This window comes from Littorina saxatilis, linkage group LG2, assembly GCF_037325665.1.
Source record: "Littorina saxatilis isolate snail1 linkage group LG2, US_GU_Lsax_2.0, whole genome shotgun sequence".
Lineage (NCBI taxonomy): Eukaryota > Metazoa > Mollusca > Gastropoda > Littorinimorpha > Littorinidae > Littorina > Littorina saxatilis.
This window is the reverse complement of record NC_090246.1, coordinates 607,827-622,778: the sequence shown is the minus strand read 5'-3', so window position 1 is coordinate 622,778 and position 14,952 is coordinate 607,827. Positions and strand designations below refer to the sequence as shown.

The following is a 14,952-nucleotide window of genomic DNA, read 5'->3' as shown; positions in this document are numbered from 1 at the left end:
AATTATCAATCTTCAGATTTACTGCTAAATTCCTTTATTGATCATCCAACATTCATCATCCCAAAAGGATTTCACCTGTGTATATCAAAACAGCACTGTGAAAAAACTTTTACATTTAGATCAAGTGTTTTTGTCAAATATTTGTCAAAGTCTGAAGTTTCATATCATTTTTAAAAAAGTAAAACAGTATAAATGTTCCCATTTAGCCTGGTTTTCCCATGCAGGCTCACATATTTGTTGCCATCATGTTAACTGTTGATGGTTTTTTTTGTTTTTCTTTTTCTCCTTTTGTCTTTCTTTTTTGATGTGCTACCAAAGTAGAAATTTAAATAAATCCTTTGACCTAATTGTCTTTGACTTGGAAACGTGTTCGTATGTGAAGCAATTGGAATATTATATATTTAAGCTACATGGAAGCAAGTGGCTTCGAACCGTGCGTTTGTGGACAGAACACTGTCTGACCGCAACCACAGAACACACATGTTCATCAAAACACACACACACACACACACACACACACACACACACACACACACACACACACACACACACACACACACACTAAACGACAGTAACTTTGAGATAGTCAATGCATTTAAACGACTTTCTTCTCATAAAGACAGCCGCAACATGGGATAATGTACACAGCATTGCACACAAACTATACAGCACGATTTCTCTGAAACATGATATACTTATCGGTCTGCGTTGAATAGTATCCAGGGCTTATGTGCAAGAACAAAATGTTCCAACGGGTTGGGAACCAGCCGCGGGGTCGGATTGGTTTAAATCACACAAAAATCTCAATTTCAACCAATCCCATCCCGCGATTGGTGCCCACCCACAGCACACCAGCACCATTCAATTGCACACAGTCTCATTGCCACACTCTCTGTGCGTACAGTTCCCATTAACATGAACTGTTGACACAGGCAGCGAGTGTCTTTTTGTTTGTTTGTTTGCTTAACGCCCAGCCGACCACGAAGGGCCATATCAGGGCGGTGCTGCTTTTGACATATAACGTGCGCCACACACAAGACAGAAGTCGCAGCACAGGCTTCATGTCTCACCCAGTCACATTATTCTGACACCGGACCAACCAGTCTTAGCACTAACCCCATAATGCCAGACGCCAGGCGGAGAAGCCACTAGATTGCCAATTTTAAAGTCTTAGGTATGACCCGGCCGGGGTTCGAACCCACGACCTCCCGATCACGGGGCGGACGCCTTACCACGAGGCCAACCGTGTCGGTCAGCGAGTGTCGGACACACAACTCAAAACACATGCAGTTACTGAATTAGCAATATCAGCAGCAACAAAAATCACTGGCACCAAATTTCACAAGAAAAATTCTTTTGCATAAAAAAAGTCTTACTGCCACAATCGCTGTGAGTTGCATTCACACTGTCATGCGCTTCTGGCACTAGAACCACGTGCTTGAACAAGAGGTCAACACACACGTACTGAATAAAACTAGTCAGGGACAATACAAACTAACACCACCAGATTCAACCGCCGCCATTCAACTGCACTGAGCCTGACCACCACACTCGCTGTGAGTAGCATTCCCACTGTCATGCACTTGGGGCTCAGGCAGCACGTTCTTGACCAGAAACTTAATAAACAAGTAATGAACAAGAAAAGTCAGCAGCAAAATCGCCGCCGCCAAAACACACCAGCGGAACTTATTTCTCTGACGAGAGTCTCTCTCGGCTTTCAGGATTTTCTTCGTCGTTTCCTTCCTGGCTCTTCCCACCGATTCAGGGAACGTTTGAGAACCATTGTGGTTGGTGAGATCGTCGACCTCTTGTTCTGTGAGGAGACAGTTGGAAGGTTCGCTCAGGAGACGCTCCAGTGCAAAGCGAGGGATGGCCAAGTATCGCACATGGTACACCAGCTCCCCTGCTACCGCCCTCATCTGTCTCCATTTTAGATCCGAATTTAGCTGAAACCCTTGTTTTGACTTCGGCTCAAGTGTCAGCTCTGGCTTTGACTTCTGCGACGCTTCTTCTCTCTTTGGCTGTGAGGCCAGCTGCCACGATGTCACCATTGTCATGGTTTCAGAAGGAACCCCTGACGGAATCCCTGACGTAATATGCGACAGTACCTCGGACGTAGGTTGTGACACCATCTCTGACGTAATCTTAGACGCCTCCCCTGAAGGAGAATGTGACACCTTATCAGACGTAAGCTTTGACTCCGGCTTGAACTTTGACGGCAGGCCTGACGTTGACAGCGACGTCATGTCTGACATCACATCTGGCCGACGACATCTGGAACTGGCCCACGTCACCACAGCCTGGTACACAACGACCTCGTCAGCTTCCGCAAGGTCGTCAGCTTCCACGAGCCTAAAAAAGCAATCGTAGCACAGCTGGCTCAAGGCATCGGAGCTCCTCAACACTTTTCCCGCTGCAGTCTTCACTTTGTTCAAACACCTGTCGAAGTCTTCAGCGTAGTTGAGGTGGTGGGCCAGCTCCAGCACTGCAGTCATGTGTTGAGCTGTCTGATGGGCGGAGTGCGTGTGGAGGAGAAAGTGGAAGCAGCGAGTGACGAGCGTTGTGACCTGATACTTGTCGGCTGCTTTCAGCACGTGCCACGCGTTGCTGTCTGTCAGCCTGCTGCTCTGGTCTCCTTCGCTGTGCCTATAAAGAGTTGTTGACAGAGAGCATTGTTTGCTGAAGTATATAGCTCAAGGCAGACAGGCATACGTAAATACAGAAACAGATAAATAACAAACATTCATACACACGCGTACACACACACACACACACACACACACACACACACACACACACACACACACACACACACACACATACACACACACACGCGCGCGCGCACTACGCAGGCACGTTCGTACGCACACACAGACAGAGACACATACACAATCACATACACAATCACACACACACAATCAGGCACACACAATCAAACACACACACAGAAGAACGGCATACAACACTTTGATTTTGCATAAATGTGTGTGTGTGTGTGTGTGTGTGTGTGTGTGTGTGAGTGAGTGAGTGAGTGTGTGTGTGTGTGTGTGTGAGTGTGTTTATATCTGCCTGCATACCTGTGAGTGTGTCTGTGTATGTTCAAATATAGGGAGATGAAAAGGTTGAACCCCTTCCAAACTTACCTCAGCAAAATTCTGAAAGCGTCTGGGTGTAGATCGGGAATTTCCACTTCCGTGTCTCTTCTCCAAGGGCCTCGAAACATGGCGCTGAAGATCGGAGACGCTTCAGCCATCTTGAATTTCTGGCCAACCAGCAGCTTCCTTTCATCTCCAACACGGAACGTAATGGCGTGGTCAGGATCATTGTCTCCAAAGTACTCATGTTCGTCACAGTTTTCATACGTAGGTGGTGGCAACCTGGTAGCCATCTTCACATTTTGTGTTCGTGCATTAACAGGCGTGGAACTGATAATACTGTTTTGCTCATCTACAAGTAGAATCGTGTCTTCCTTAAAAGAAGTCTCTTCGTCAATTTTGGTTTCCATCATCGTTGTTGTGTTTTGTATTTTGCAGGAACGTTGGTTTGTTAACTGCTCAAGATCAACTTCTAAACTGTCTCTTCTTTGAAAGAAGTCACTTCGTTGATTCTGTTTTCCATCAATGTCTTTTTTTTTCTTTTTGTTGTTGTTTGAAAATGCACACGACAGTTCTAGCTCTAAACCCGTCCGCTCACACTTTCTCGCGCCAGGTTTGGTTGTAGATCTCCAAACTCTCTGCCTGTGGTTTCTGAATTGTTACTGTTAGCTTGGTTTGGTTATGGAGGATGTTTGCACTGGAATGCAATCTCTTTCACTTTAGTCGAAGACTCCCTTCTTGATTGCTCACCTAGCCTGTTCAAAGTTCCACTGGCAGTATGAAGATGTCACTTGGCCTTGCACCTCGTTTCTGACTGAAATCAGTAAAAAAAAAATACAAACAACATCGTCATCGAGGCCACAGTTTGTTTCTGAACAAAAACCAAAGCAAACAGACAGAGAGAAAAAAATCGCCCCCTATCAAATTTGAGGAAAAAAAGGCTGCTTCGAAAAACAGCGAGGTTATTGACAGAATGTACAAATATAAGTTCATTATCTGTGTCATAAGTGTGCGTCTGTCTGTGTCATAAGTGTGCGTCTGTCTGTACCATAAGTGTGCGTCTGTCTGTGTCATAAGTGTGCGTCTGTCTGTACCATAAGTGTGCGTCTGTCTGTACCATAAGTGTGCGTCTGTCTGTACCATAAGTGTGCGTCTGTCTGTACCATAAGTGTGCGTCTGTCTGTACCATAAGTGTGCGTCTGTCTGTACCATAAGTGTGCGTCTGTCTGTACCATAAGTGTGCGTCTGTCTGTACCATAAGTGTGCGTCTGTCTGTACCATAAGTGTGCGTCTGTCTGTACCATAAGTGTGCGTCTGTCTGTACCATAAGTGTGCGTCTGTCTGTACCATAAGTGTGCGTCTGTGTGTCCACTTCAAAGACCAGTGGGTCGAAGTACAGTCAATGTAACGGTTTGTTTTGTCGCAAATTAAACGTTCCAATAACCTACAGTTCTTGTATTTGAATTTTGAATTTTGGAACGTTAGCTGGGGCGGGGATGTAGCTCAGTCAGTAGCGCGCTGGATTTGTATCCAGTTGGCCGCTGTCAGCGTGAGTTCGTCCCCACGTTCGGCGAGAGATTTATTTCTCAGAGTCAACTCTGTGTGCAGACTCTCCTCGGTGTCCGAACACCCCCCGTGTGTACACGCAAGCACAAGACCAAGTGCGCACGAAAAAGATCCTGTAATCCATGTCAGAGTTCGGTGGGTTATAGAAACACGAAAATACCCAGCATGCTTCCTCCGAAAACGGCGTATGGCTGCCTAAATGGTGGGGTAAAAACCGGGCATACGCGTAAAATTCCACTCGTGCAAAAAACACGAGTGTACGTGGGAGTTTCAGCCCACGAACGCAGAAGAAGAAGAAGAAGGAACGTTAGCTGTCTGTCTGTTTGTGGATTTCAGTTCAAACGAGCTCTTCCCTAAAACGAGCTTTACCAGCTGCAATTGAACATGACATTGTTTAAGCTTTTGATATAATCTTTTTCATATTAACATAGAAGCTTGCTTCAAATCAGTTTTATGTTTAAGTGTCAGCTTTCATAATCACACTGCCTGTCCCAGCCTCGAGTGTACATCAGATTGTCATTTAATTTATATTCACACTTTGAAGCTTCAACTGCACAAGTGTCGATCGAGTATTTGAATACAGCGTTGTTCATCCTCAGCACCAAAGCACTTCCCAGGTTAAGTTTTGCACTTTTAGCTGTTCCAACTTCACAATAAGCACAGTTTCGTTAGTGTTCACATATTCAATTTTAGTGAAAAGCACAGCCTTCTCCATGTCAACAATGGTTCATCTTGTCAAGTATGCAGGCTTTCGTCTGAGTATTATTTATACAGATTTTAGACAACACACACCTACATGAAACTGTCTAACTGTCGTCTTTTCTTTTTAACTTTATACACTTGTGATAGGGTGGAGTGGAAGGGGGAAAATAGGCCAGGAAGCATAAATGAGACGCCAAGACAGAGGTTGCGATAACGTGACTTTTATTTATTGTACACCAGAAAGCAGACACCAGAAAGCAGTGTAGTTCCTTCCTCAATATACAGCCGCACACAACTCGTCGGAACTTGATTTACGATCCCAGTCGAAAGTCACTTCGCTGATATAAACCCAGCTCCGAAACGGTTGTTCAACTGAACACACACACAAAGTCTCTCTAAACAATCCTCGAATCACTCCTTCGCCAAAATACAGTTATAATGGGCCAAACTCAGGGGCGGACGAGGGGGGGGGGGTTTCTGGGGTTTCCGGAGCCCCCCCCCCCCCCCCCCCCAGCCAAAAAATAAAAAAAGTGTTTTTTTGGGTTGTTGTTGTTGTTTGGGGTATTAATCAGTGACAAAACCTGCTGCCTGAAACTGGTAATGATCATCCTCAGAATGCACCAGATTGCACCATTTTGCATCCTTTTTTTCAAAATGTGAACTTAACTTCTCTTTTTCTCTTGGCTTTTCTGTTGTTGCAAAGGACGTTTCGTTGTTTCAAATATGTCTTGCCACAAGCAAACACACATTATTTTGTAGTTGATGTTTACACGAACACATACAAAATGGAAATTGCAAAAATCGAAAATGATGATTACAGCCAACAAAACCAGCCAACACAATGTTTCTAATAACGTTTAACGATAATGTTAACAACAACAAAAATAAAAATCCCTGCGCTTAGAACTGTACCCACGGAATACGCGCGATATAAGCCTCATATTGATTGATTGATTGAACAGCTGCACAATACATTAAAATGCAAAATATAAAACCAGTGTTCCCAAGTTTTGAATTATTTTGGTTGAATCCACATAACTGTCAACATCGTTAGTATACACAACCAGAAAACACAGCCACAAGCAGCTAGCAGCTAAAAGCAATCAAACGTTGAAATATAAACACACTTAGACCCAAATAACCACGGCTGAACCAAAGCAGGTCACCTTACATTATTCACAGAACTGAAGGTCAGCATTTGGTTGAGGCTTATGCGTGCCCAAGCAAAATAATACGCTCCAAACGTTGAAGCCCATTCACGTATGCGAACAGCGCGAAGATTCAACCTCAGCTTTAGTTCAAGTACAAACTAGGTTACTCCCTGTAGGTAATTGCATCGGTCGGATGAGTGTATTTTGTTGCTAAGCGTTGACATGGATGGATAATGTAGTCAGTCGCACGATTACGTGTAAAAGCTGCAGGCCTCCTCGTGAAGATAACCATGTGCACCATTACGTGTAAAAGCTGCAGGCCTCCTCGTGAAGATAACCATGTGCACCATTACGTGTAAAAGCTGCAGGCCTCCTCGTGAAGATAACCATGTGCACCATTACGTGTAAAAGCTGCAGGCCTCCTCGTGAAGATAACCATGTGCACCATTACGTGTAAAAGCTGCAGGCCTCCTCGTGAAGATAACCATGCGCACCATCATAGATGTGTCCAGGCTTTTACACGTTGAATAACAGCATCCTTCCACTAGGCAGTGTATCGACATAAACATCGTGGCTGTATGCATAAGAGCATCATTTCACAAGGCAGTGTATCGAAATCAACATCGTGGCTGTATGAACAAGAGCATCCTTCCACCAGGCAGTGTATCGACATTAACATCGTGGCTGTATGAACAAGAGCATCCTTCCACCAGGCAGTGTATCGACATTAACATCGTGGCTGTATGAACAAGAGCATCCTTCCACTAGGCAGTATATCGAAATCAACATCGTGGCTGTATGAACAAGAGCATCCTTCCACTAGGCAGTGTATCGACATTAACATCGTGGCTGTATGAACAAGAGCATCCTTCCACTAGGCAGTATATCGAAATCAACATCGTGGCTGTATGAACAAGAGCATCCTTCCACTAGGCAGTGTATCGAAATCAACATCGTGGCTGTATGAACAAGAGCATCCTTCCACTAGGCAGTGTATCGAAATCAACATCGTGGCTGTATGAACAAGAGCATCCTTCCACCAGGCAGTGTATCGACATTAACATCGTGGCTGTATGAACAAGAGCATCCTTCCACTAGGCAGTATATCGAAATCAACATCGTGGCTGTATGAACAAGAGCATCCTTCCACCAGGCAGTGTATCGACATTAACATCGTGGCTGTATGAACAAGAGCATCCTTCCACTAGGCAGTATATCGAAATCAACATCGTGGCTGTATGAACAAGAGCATCCTTCCACTAGGCAGTGTATCGACATCAACATCGTGGCTGTATGAACAAGAGCATCCTTCCACAAGGCAGTGTATCGACATCAACATCGTGGCTGTGTGCATAAGAGCATCATTTCACAAGGCAGTGTATCGACATAAACATCGTGGCTGTATGCATAAGAGCATCATTTCACAAGGCAGTGTATCGAAATCAACATCGTGGCTGTATGAACAAGAGCATCCTTCCACTAGGCAGTGTATCGACATAAACATCGTGGCTGTATGCATAAGAGCATCATTTCACAAGGCAGTGTATCGAAATCAACATCGTGGCTGTATGAACAAGAGCATCCTTCCACCAGGCAGTGTATCAAAATCAACATCGTGGCTGTATGAACAAGAGCATCCTTCCACTAGGCAGTATATCGAAATCAACATCGTGGCTGTATGAACAAGAGCATCCTTCCACTAGGCAGTGTATCAAAATCAACATCGTGGCTGTATGAACAAGAGCATCCTTCCACTAGGCAGTGTATCGAAATCAACATCGTGGCTGTATGAACAAGAGCATCCTTCCACCAGGCAGTGTATCGACATTAACATCGTGGCTGTATGAACAAGAGCATCCTTCCACAAGGCAGTGTATCGACATCAACATCGTGGCTGTGTGCATAAGAGCATCATTTCACAAGGCAGTGTATCGAAATCAACATCGTGGCTGTATGAACAAGAGCATCCTTCCACTAGGCAGTGTATCGACATAAACATCGTGGCTGTATGCATAAGAGCATCATTTCACAAGGCAGTGTATCGAAATCAACATCGTGGCTGTATGAACAAGAGCATCCTTCCACTAGGCAGTGTATCAAAATCAACATCGTGGCTGTATGAACAAGAGCATCCTTCCACTAGGCAGTGTATCGAAATCAACATCGTGGCTGTATGAACAAGAGCATCCTTCCACTAGGCAGTGTATCAAAATCAACATCGTGGCTGTATGAACAAGAGCATCCTTCCACTAGGCAGTGTATCGAAATCAACATCGTGGCTGTATGAACAAGAGCATCCTTCCACTAGGCAGTGTATCAAAATCAACATCGTGGCTGTATGAACAAGAGCATCCTTCCACTAGGCAGTGTATCGAAATCAACATCGTGGCAGTATGAACAAGAGCATCCTTCCACTAGGCAGTGTATCGACATCAACATCGTGGCAGTATGAACAAGAGCATCCTTCCACAAGGCAGTGTATCGAAATCAACATCGTGGCAGTATGAACAAGAGCATCCTTCCACTAGGCAGTGTATCGACATCAACATCGTGGCAGTATGAACAAGAGCATCCTTCCACAAGGCAGTGTATCGAAATCAACATCGTGGCAGTATGAACAAGAGCATCCTTCCACTAGGCAGTGTATCGACATCAACATCGTGGCAGTATGAACAAGAGCATCCTTCCACAAGGCAGTGTATCGAAATCAACATCGTGGCTGTATGAACAAGAGCATCCTTCCACTAGGCAGTGTATCGAAATCAACATCGTGGCTGTATGAACAAGAGCATCCTTCCACTAGGCAGTGTATCGAAATCAACATCGTGGCTGTATGAACAAGAGCATCCTTCCACTAGGCAGTGTATCGAAATCAACATCGTGGCTGTATGAACAAGAGCATCCTTCCACTAGGCAGTGTATCGAAATCAACATCGTGGCTGTATGAACAAGAGCATCCTTCCACTAGGCAGTGTATCGAAATCAACATCGTGGCAGTATGAACAAGAGCATCCTTCCACTAGGCAGTATATCGAAATCAACATCGTGGCTGTATGAACAAGAGCATCCTTCCACTAGGCAGTATATCGAAATCAACATCGTGGCTGTATGAACAAGAGCATCCTTCCACTAGGCAGTATATCGAAATCAACATCGTGGCTGTATGAACAAGAGCATCCTTCCACCAGGCAGTGTATCGACATTAACATCGTGGCTGTATGAACAAGAGCATCCTTCCACTAGGCAGTATATCGAAATCAACATCGTGGCTGTATGAACAAGAGCATCCTTCCACTAGGCAGTGTATCGAAATCAACATCGTGGCTGTATGAACAAGAGCATCCTTCCACTAGGCAGTATATCGAAATCAACATCGTGGCTGTATGCATAAGAGCATCATTTCACAAGGCAGTGTATCAAAATCAACATCGTGGCTGTATGCACTGCTATCTGTCGGTAGCTTTATTAAATAATGATGTAATGTAAATCGGCACTTTACCGTAATACAATTTGTGCATGAAAATGGCTTTGTTTAACTTGAGATGCTTTTCCAGTGGAAGAAAGTTAAGCATTTTTGATTTCATATCTGTTGGGGCATTATCCTTTACGATGAGTTTAGCCGAGCGACGATAGAGAGAATCTAACTTTTTTCAAGTGGACATCACTGCTGCCATGCATTACATGAGCATGGTGGAACATTTCCAGAGACCTTCTGCCCGTAAATTGCTTTAACTTGGATAGGAGGAAAACGTTCTTGGCAGAGAGAGAGAGAGAGAGAGAGAGAGAGAGAGAGAGAGAGAGAGAGAGAGAGATAGCGAGAGAGAGAGAGAGAGAGATAGCGAGAGAGAGAGTGTGAGAGAGAGAGGGGAGAGAGAGAGAGAGAGAGAGAGAGAGAGAGAGAGAGCGAAAGATAAGACAAGACAAGACAAATTGTTTATTAACGAGGGTAATGGCATAAGCAAACAGGTGCTTTTTTACATCCAGCCCTCGGCCATGTGAGGGTCAAGAGATAGAAGGAGAGAGAGAGGGAGGGGGAGAGAGAGAGGGGGGAGAGAGAGAGGGGGCGAAGAGAGAGAGAGAGTGAGAGAGAGAGAGAGTGAGAGAGAGAGAGAGAGAGAGAGAGAGAGAGAGAGAGAGAGAGAGAGAGAGACAGAGAGACAGAGAGACAGAGAGAGACAGAGAGAGAGAGAGTCAGAGAGAAACAGAGAGAGAACTCAGAACTCAGAACTCAGAACTTTATTACATAAGGATAAAGGTTTTAGGCTTAGCCTAATCTTCCAACCTGTCCTTGGAACATATGCAGAGAATAATTGTAAACAAAAGCAAAGACTGCGCACATACCTCATCAAAGTATTAAACTAATAAAACATCAAAATAATGGTCGAGTATAAACATACCAAATATTGGACTCACAAAGTCATATAAAACAAAACCAGATACAAACAAACGTAAATGCTTTTTACATTTCTTAAAAAAGTACAGCAATGTATTGCCGAACAGGGCCATATATACAGGCAGCTAAAGTTTCAAGAAGAAGGGGGACGAGGGATTACACATTTAGATTAACTACATATACAATATTTAAAAAACAAACAAACACTTAAGAGCATTGCATACATTATCCGAGTACACAATGGAAACTAAACATCAGGGGCAGTTTATAGTGTGATCAAATGTGTGTGCAACTGCCTTTTAAAGGCCTTTAATGATGCGGATCGTTTGATTTCTATTGGCAAAGAATTCCACAGAGATGATCCTGAAAAAGCTAAGCTGGATTTATAAAGATCTATACGAGGAATTGGAGGAAGTAAATTTTGAGACCCATACCTCTTCGTAACATGTGTAAAATAGGATTGCACATAACTGGGCACATCACCATGAACTAATTTATACATAAAGACAGCCTTATTGTATGCAAGGTGGGTTTTTAGGGGAAGGAAATTAAGGCTGTTTAACTTCATTTCTGTAGACATGTGCGATTCATACATGATAAGTTTTGCAGCACGACGGTACAAAGAATTGAGTTTCAATAAGTGAACATCACTGCAGCCATCCCACAATGTCGAAGCAAAATTAATATGAGGCATTATATGAGCATGAACGAACATTTTTAATGTTTCAGACTTCGCATAATGTTTGAGTTTTGACAACAAATACAAATTCCTTGATAACACTTTGCAGAGGTTGCTTATGTGTGTTTTCCATTTCATTTCTTCATCGACAGTTACACCAAGTATGCGATGTTCTTTCACTTGCTGTATTTGAGTTGTACCTAAGGACAGTTGTAATTTAAGAGGACTTATCTGATGCTTTTGTCTTGTGGTAATAACAATGCTTTTAGTTTTTTCTGGGTGCAGTATCATGGCATTTGATGTGCACCATTTCGCAACTTCGTCCAAAGTGTTCTTCAGGGAAGAATTTACTGATTCCAACGAGGTGTTACTGGTATGAATAGACGAATCGTCTGCAAAAAACTCGCATTTGACTTTATCATCCGATACATGTAAAGGCAAATCATTAACGTAAATACAAAAGAGAATAGGTCCCAATACAGACCCTTGAGGGACGCCATGTTTTACTAGTGCAGTAGACGAATTCTGGCATTGTAGAGTGACATACTGTGTCCGGTCAGCAAGATACGATTTAAAGAAGTCACAGACCGAATCGTTTCTCAAATAATAGTGTAATTTTTTCAACAATATGGAATGATCGACTAAGTCAAATGCTTTCTTAAAATCCAAAAACAATGCTCCTGTAACTTCAGACTTGTTCATTGCTGACAGCCAAGCTTCACAGAGAGACGTAAGAGCTGTGTGGCAAGAATGCTTGGACCGAAAACCGGATTGAAACTGATGGAACAAATTTTGTTCTTCCATGTAAGCAAGAAGATGCTTGTGCACATGCCGTTCTAATGGTTTTGACAAAACAGGCAGCAAAGAAATGGGTCTAAAATTACTTGGGTCTGAGAGATCTTTACATTTAGGAAGGGGTATGACTTTGGCGCTTTTCAATTTAGACGGAAAAAAGTTCTGCTCAATACTAAGGTTATATACGAACGTGAGCGAATCCACAATATACGGTAGAGAAAGCTTCAATAACTTCACGGGTATTTTATCAGGACCCATGGACTTTTTATTCTCCAGGTTTTCAATAAATGTTCCGACCTCATGAACTGCAATCGGAGGAATGATAAACGCTTCATTGTTTATTCTGTTCCGCTGACAGTATTCGTCCAATTTTTCAAAACAGTTATCTGTATCCGGAGAATATGTTTCTGCCACAGAAGCCTTCAATTTATCCGCTAAAGATATAAAATGATTATTAAATTCTTCCGCAGATAGTTTTGTTAGATTAGCAGTTGACTTTTTCCTAGATTTATCAAGGATTTCATTTACTGCCCGCCAAATTGTTGCAGTATCTTTCTTATCGGAAATCAATTTATCAAAGTAACCGGTTTTTGATTGTCTCACTCGGTTTAACACCTCATTCCTCTGCTGTTTATATTCGTCTGTCATCTTATTTTCCTTGAAATAATCTCTCAGAGCCATCGCCTCTATAATATCTGATGTTAACCAAGGTGGAAGTCTGGCATGTTTTACTCTATGCTGACGCAGGGGCACGTGCTTATCTATAATTGTGCTTAAAATGCTATACAAGTGATTAAAAGCATCATCTGCAAGACTGAAATCAAAAACGCTCTGAAATGGAGCTTCACTAAGATCACGAAAAAATGCAGACTCATCAAAATGTCTAAAACTTCTGTATTCTATGGTCGTGTGGCCTTTTGGTCCTGATTTAGGCAAGCGCATAGAGACCGAACAAAAAATAGGCCTATGATCGCTGATACTGGAATTGGACACATACACATTTGAAACAATCTTCTTATTATCAGTATATATGTGATCAATAAGAGTTGCAGTTGTGTCTGTTATTCTTGTTGGGTTCAGAACCAGTTGATGAAGACCTAATAAAGTTGTTGTTGAATTCCATACTGTTTGAGGCTTATTCAGATTAATATTAAAATCTCCAAGCAATACAATATCTTTATTGCGTGATTTGACTTTATCCATCATCTGAATGAAATATTCTGACCAAATCGACGTTTCGGCAGGGTTACGATATATATAACCTATGAGCAGAGGCGAGGTTTTACAGTTTTTTACTTCAATCCAAATGCACTCAATATTGTCGTCCTCTAAATCAGTTCTTCGTGTTGCACATTCAGAAATTGATTCATGAATATAGACTGCAATGCCTGTCTGATTCTTCCTTGCGCTGTCGCGTCGCAAAACAGAGTATTGGGAAATGTAAATCAAGTTATCAGCAATTCTCGAGTCGAGGCGTGTTTCGCTCATCCCAAAAACATGAACTGGCTGTGAGCTTTGGTTTAGCAGCACGCATATATCAGGCACTTTGTTAACGAGATGATAGACATTAAGATGTCCAACCTGGAGAGTGTGTTTTGACACGTTTGAATTCATAATAATTATAATAAACAAAATTATTATCAACAACCAAAAATCTGAGAACAAATTAAACAGAGATTAAATCAATGAACAAACACGGAGAAAAAATAATGCACAAAAGAGCAAAAAGTGAAGCAAACAAGTTACGATTTCAGTAACTGTCTAACTTAACGGAAAAGTCAAGTGAGAAGTAGTAAATCGGAATTAAAAAAAAAAATGCGAAATGTTATAAGCGTTCGATGCACAGCAATTATAAATGTACCTGCCAGCACTGCACTCATACACACACAGAATATGATAAAATAAAATTAAACAGTTCGAACAGGGATGAACGATACGCTAAATTAAATCCCCACAACGCTAACACGATTTCACTTTCTTTAAGCAGAGGCATTCATAGTCTCTCCGCAAACGGGTTTGAATCAAAGATTAACACACACAAGGAAGAAACACACGCGTGTTTGGATGCAGATGTTTTCACAGTCTTAAAAGCAGCAGAATATTTGGGGGGTCGTGGACAAAATTAACACAATGTCTGGAGGTGTTGAACGACATAGTTAATAGTTATGAAATCACATCCGCGAAATCACACTCGTTTAGGTACACTCATTAGTGTACTTACCGTTACATGAGTTTAGACACCGCAATTGATAAAATACACAAACACACTCACTCACACATACACACATACACTCACGCTCTACTGTATGCTTAAAGTAGCCTTTTGAAACTACTTAGTAGGATGCTTGGTGCATCCCGGGGGGCCACTGCCCATAGAAGGACGGCTGGGTGTGTGCGTGCATAAAGGGGCTGAGTTGATACTGCCTGAAGGCGTTCATCCAAGGTGGGTAATACATTGTAGGATATTGATGTTCCCCACGTGGAGACAAGGGGAGACTGGGATGGCTGATGTGCTGTTGAGTAAATGGTTGGTGGGCCGGTGGCGGTAGTAGTGATGGTTGATGAGACTGT

At 42.8% G+C, this 14,952-nt stretch overlaps 1 protein-coding gene and 1 long non-coding RNA gene across 2 annotated transcripts in view; both read right to left on the bottom strand.

Annotated features, from left to right (window-relative positions):
* Window positions 1-14,952, bottom strand: part of LOC138957423 (uncharacterized) — a 268,397-nt gene that overhangs the window by 84,641 nt on the left and 168,804 nt on the right. The window lies entirely within an intron of this gene.
* Window positions 568-4,066, bottom strand: LOC138957323 (uncharacterized). Its single transcript, XM_070328454.1, has 2 exons — window positions 3,144-4,066; window positions 568-2,646 (listed from the first exon to the last, which is right to left on the bottom strand). The coding sequence occupies exons 1-2, from the start codon at window positions 3,506-3,508 to the stop codon at window positions 1,524-1,526; spliced, it is 1,488 nt and encodes a 495-aa protein (XP_070184555.1). The 5' UTR covers window positions 3,509-4,066; the 3' UTR covers window positions 568-1,523.